The sequence below is a fragment of the Mesitornis unicolor genome, unplaced genomic scaffold, assembly GCF_000695765.1.
Source record: "Mesitornis unicolor isolate BGI_N332 unplaced genomic scaffold, ASM69576v1 scaffold9250, whole genome shotgun sequence".
Classification (NCBI taxonomy): Eukaryota; Metazoa; Chordata; class Aves; order Mesitornithiformes; family Mesitornithidae; genus Mesitornis; species Mesitornis unicolor.
Window position 1 is genome coordinate 18,630 of NW_010160246.1, and position 4,988 is coordinate 23,617.

Consider the following 4,988-nt stretch of genomic DNA (forward strand, 5'->3'; position numbering starts at 1 on the left):
AAATGTCCAGAAGAAAACTCGTTCCTTCTCTCACTTGGCTACAACCAATCTGTGCTACAAATAAGCAAAGGAGGAAGTCAGTGGAGCACACGGGGTGGGCTGGGAAGGGGAAGCTCACGGTTTTCCAGTAGAAAGCAGTCTTGTAGTAACTTTTATAAAAGAGACCGGGTCTGATCAGAAGTGTGCGTGTTAATGGCGATGGGGCGCAAGTTCTGATCACCAGCCATAGCTCCAGGTGGCTTGGATTCTTTGTTGGGTTTTGTTTTGGTGGTTTGTTTTTTTTTTTTCTAATTCTCCTTTTTTAAGAGAGAGAAAGAGAGATCTGAATCAGGTAAAGGAAAATTTAAAAAGCTGAGCAGGCTGCTGGTGTCTTATCAAGAGGCAGACCCTGCAAAGCTGGAAGAAGACACCCCTACACCCCAGCATTACATTCTTCATTACATTCTTTTCATGAACCACCCCCCCCAAACCTGTATTTGTACACAACTGCCATTCAGACACTTTTTAAATGTGACTATTTGCCAAGCCCTTTTCAGAACTCACATTCCACAGTGTCCAATCTTCAGATTTAAGAGATTCCCCCCCTACAGTCCTTCGTCTTGATTAAAGGTAAAAACCCTCCACCCCCACACTACCTCCCAGCTTCCACCTGCAATGCTTTAATTAAAAAGGCAAGAGCTATGAACAGGTTTTTTGCCGGGGCTCAGAGCTTCTTTGCTGATCAGTCCTTTTCATCAATTTGCTGGATGGGCAGGTGAACCTGCAGTGGGTCTCGAAGCCTCTTAAGGTCCAATTCTGCCTAAAAGTAAAAGACACATTATAAAGAGCAAGCTCCCAATACACCTTCCCCAATAACATTCCCCTTTACAGAATGGAAAGCTTTTCCATATTTTCTTGTGTTCCTTGTCCAGAAGGGAAGTGTTCAAAAAATAAAACAAAGTTACAAGCTTATATCTGAAAAGCATACTGAAAGACATTTGCTCTGTACTTCTCTGAACTTGTCCACATACAGCCACTTAAAATATGGTAGGAAAGGCTTCACCCCCATAAACTCACTGGAACTTGAAAACAAAACACCACACAAACACACCAACAAACTACAAGATGAATGGAAATGGTTGATTCTAGAAGAAAAGCTCCATAAAAATACAGCCACCCAAGGGTATCAATACTCAACACAGCATGAGAAAACCCAGAGGTCTTTCTGGGTTTTCTCATGGAACTAAGACTGCCTAGCCCAACTTCCCTCTACTCCTTGTGCAGTTCCTTCTCCAAGGCAGGGGGAGAACACATCTTGCCCTGGATATCCTACACTGTCACTTCCAGAGCCTGGGAATAAACAGAGTGATATGAAGCAGTGAAAAAGAATGTGGTAGCTCTGTTTTTTTCTGCTCATGTCATCCTTCTGTAGAAAGGCTCACAGAAACACAAAGAAGGACGTCTACCCGAGTCTTTTGTTGAACAGACCCCACAACGCGCGCAGTCTACCAAGTGTCTGTCTCCAGAATATGAGGATCTGCCTCCACTGCCTCTAACAGTACACCTAAATTTTTTGAGCATTATTTTCGAGGACTGCAGCCCAGTGCACTGAAGTGCTATGTCAGGAAGACATGAACTGAATGGATACAAGTCTTCATTCCTCACTAAATCCATCTGGTGCGTAGGAGCTGAGAAGAAGGGAAATCTTGAATTAGGCTCCTCTGAGGCATGAAATGCCTGAAGCAACTCAAGATTTGCCAGCAGTTTCTAAAAGGCTCTTACAGATAGATACAGGCAACCATTTCGTGTTGATTTACACATCCAGCAGTTCTATTCCTAGGCATCTCAAAGCCAATTTGGTGATTGCACTGGGACTGTGACAAGAAAATGGGCTGAAAACTTAAGATACATTCATTCGTGTTTGAGGTGCATCTATTAATAGCAGCTAAGAACGAGCAAGCAGTAATTTCTTTGTCTTATTTCTGGAAAAATTCTTGTTACCTGAGCAATTGCATCCTTGAGTTGATTGTATTTCTCTAGATCAAATCGTGTCTTTTTGGCTCCTTTATGGAAAAATAATAAGTACTGTCGGTCTCTGGCATCTGGATAAACATATTCCTAAAAACAAAAAAGGAGAGAAGATAGGAATAAAGCCACAACAGGACAGAACACAGGGTACCATTAGCACAGTAAGTATCAGGTGTGTTTTGGGAGGATGACCAGTTTCTGTCAGTGAAGACACAAGAACAGACAGCGTTGTCTAAGCTCACCCAGTGTGGTGGGGTGACCCCAGTCAGCTAAGCCCTCACCCAGTCACTCATGCCCCCCACAGATGGATGGGGGAAGAGAACCCAAAGGCCAAAAACCAAGAAAAACTTAAGAGCTGAGATAAAGACAGCTTAATAAAGAAAAAAACCAAAAGCAAACCATGAGTGATGCAAAAGCAATCACTCACCACCTCCCACCAGCAGACCAATGCTCAGCCAGTCTCCAAGTCACAGCTACTTTGGACAAACTCCCTCCATCTCTATTTATTGCCGAGCGTGACTTAATACAGCACAGAAAATCTCTTTGATAAGTTCAGGTCAGCTGTCTTAGCTGTGTCCTCTTGCAGCACCTCATGCACCTGCAGCATATTCCTGGGGGGAGTGGGTGAAGCAATGAGAAATAGAGAGGGCCTTGATGCTGTGCAGGCACTGTTCAGCAATAGCAAAACCACTGGTGTGTGATCAAGACTGTTCTGGTCACAAGTCCAAAACACAGCACTAGACCAGCTGTTATGAAGAACATTAACTCCATCCCAGCCAGACCCAAGCCAGGTCAATCACTTGCTTCTCTGCTAGTGTGTTACACTCCAGCAGTGAGTTACCATCACCCTCCTCCTGTCCTGAACCTGTGAATCCTGCCATGCAGAGATAACAACAAACACCACATTTCAGGGTTCCAATACCGACAAGTTTGTGAGGAGGGAAAAAAGGGAGAAAAAAAAAGCTATAAATATCAAAATAAGCTTTCGTAAAATGGCCCCTACTCTCTTTTTCTGAAGGTCATAACGCTGCAATGGCTAATTAAAGCAACAGTAGTTGCTCATGAGTTCATCTCTCGACCAAGCTATGCAAGAGAACAAGAACCCAATACCACAGCTTTTGTCAGGGATACTCCACTGCAAGAAATCACAGCTTTTTAGAGCGTGCTGATAACTCAGAGCAGCAGAGCTGTGCGCACCAAATCCCACATAGCCTCTACAAAGCACAGGTCTGCCTGCTGAAGTTAACCCTCCCTAGCACTGAAAAAAATCAGCCTCTGTGTCTCGTGTGCACCCAATGATCAAGGCTGTCAGGTGAAGAAAAGCTGCATTCAGAGTCACACTATCCCTGAAACACAGATTTTTAAGGTCTGGCTGGCAAAAGCCAGACAAATGATGATCAAAACATCAAATCTGAGTTTAAACACGGCAGAAGTTCGAACCACACTGGGCAAAAAACCTGTTGCAGCACACTGTTCCCAGCCCCTGAAATGATGCAGCTGACAGACCTCTTGGACACCACACTGGAACACCTGCATCTGTTCTAATCATCCTGGGACAGCAGAGACTCTCTGGACCCTCCCTCCTCATTTTTTAGCTAGGATTATGAAGTTTAGATAGGAGTGACGAGACAAACCACGTACTAGAAATCCACAGAGTCTCTCACAACTACAAGGATCCAGAGAAGGATTTTTCATCTGGATGGGAGGCCAGATCCACGAAACACCTAAACAAAAACATTTTCAATGGGATCCCTTGAACCTTTGTCTCTCTGAAAAGGCCAGCATCTCATACTAGAGATGTGTTCTTCCTTGAAACTCAGAAGGTACCTCATGGACCCATAGCTTATTTGGGCTGATAAACTGCAGCACTTGGAGGCCTCTTGTGCAAGACAACATGTGTTGTGGGGGTGTGTGTGTGTAGAAGCCAATACCTGTCAGTAGATGAACCTGTATAGCCAAAGCAGTCATTCACAGAACATAAATAAGCATTTATGGTAAGCCAAGCAGGAAATCAGCAATGACCACCATCCAGAAATCCCCACAACCATACACCACCGTCCTGGGCAGCACAAATTAAATTAAGCAACATCTAGATTCTGACAAGATACAGAAAGGGCAAAGTAACTTCTAATAGGCACAATTTTCCTGTTTTTCTAAGGATCAGAGCTCAAAGCAAGCCTTCTACTGAATTGTCAACACCAGCACAAGTCCTACCTGGCGAGTCATTACGAAATAAGCATACATTGCCATGGCACTACCATAGGTGATGAAATAGGTGACTGGTTCCATAATGTCCCAAGAATATTCCCACCAGGTGAGGCGGGCCAGAATCCCAAACTGAGTGGCCATGTAGGCCAGGCCTCCCCACAACACTAAGGTTGTCCTCTTCTCTGCTTTCCTGCTGAGCTCCATCCTTACCTGCAGAAGATAGAAGTACATGCCTTATACTCCCAGAAATAATGACATGAATAGAATTAAGATATAATGTAAAAATAACATCTTCTATTTATATAAAATCATAAGTGGTTTGAGACATATAATTTGAATCTAGGTTATGCAAACAAATTCTTTTCTATCAGTATCTTGCCATTGTCCATATTTTACTCTGAGCATGCTCTGGATACCTTGCTTATTTCTCTATGTTCCGAGATGTTCTGTTGCATTAGCTCCAGTCTTTATTTACTGTCAAGTTAATATCCAATTACTTAAAGCAAGGAAACAAAATACCTCCACAGAAACAGACATAGTTTAGTATACACTTAATACATCTTCTGCTTCAGTGGTCTTAAAACTATTTGAAGCATGCCAGGGACCTAATTAAAATCTTGAAATGAATTAAGGCTGTATTTGGAGGATAAGTAAAATGTAATGAGAAACTTCTCACTTTTTCTAATGGTGCTAGCTGCTCCTTCAACTCCTCTAGTCTCCCTATCAGCTCCTTCTCTTTGTTCAGCTGGTGCTCCTCGATGCACAAGGCAGTG

At 43.2% G+C, this 4,988-nt stretch overlaps 1 protein-coding gene across 1 annotated transcript in view; it reads right to left on the reverse strand.

The window, feature by feature from the left end:
- Positions 1-272: 272 nt before the first annotated feature.
- MCU (mitochondrial calcium uniporter) overlaps positions 273-4,988 on the reverse strand; it is a gene marked incomplete at its 5' end in the record, with an annotated part of 14,603 nt that continues 9,887 nt past the window's right edge. Inside the window, 4 exon segments of the mRNA XM_010189477.1 lie at positions 273-799; positions 1,981-2,097; positions 4,222-4,425; positions 4,892-4,988. The exon segment at positions 4,892-4,988 is cut by the window's right edge and continues 11 nt beyond it. Of these exon segments, the coding sequence (XP_010187779.1) occupies positions 722-799; positions 1,981-2,097; positions 4,222-4,425; positions 4,892-4,988 (496 nt within the window).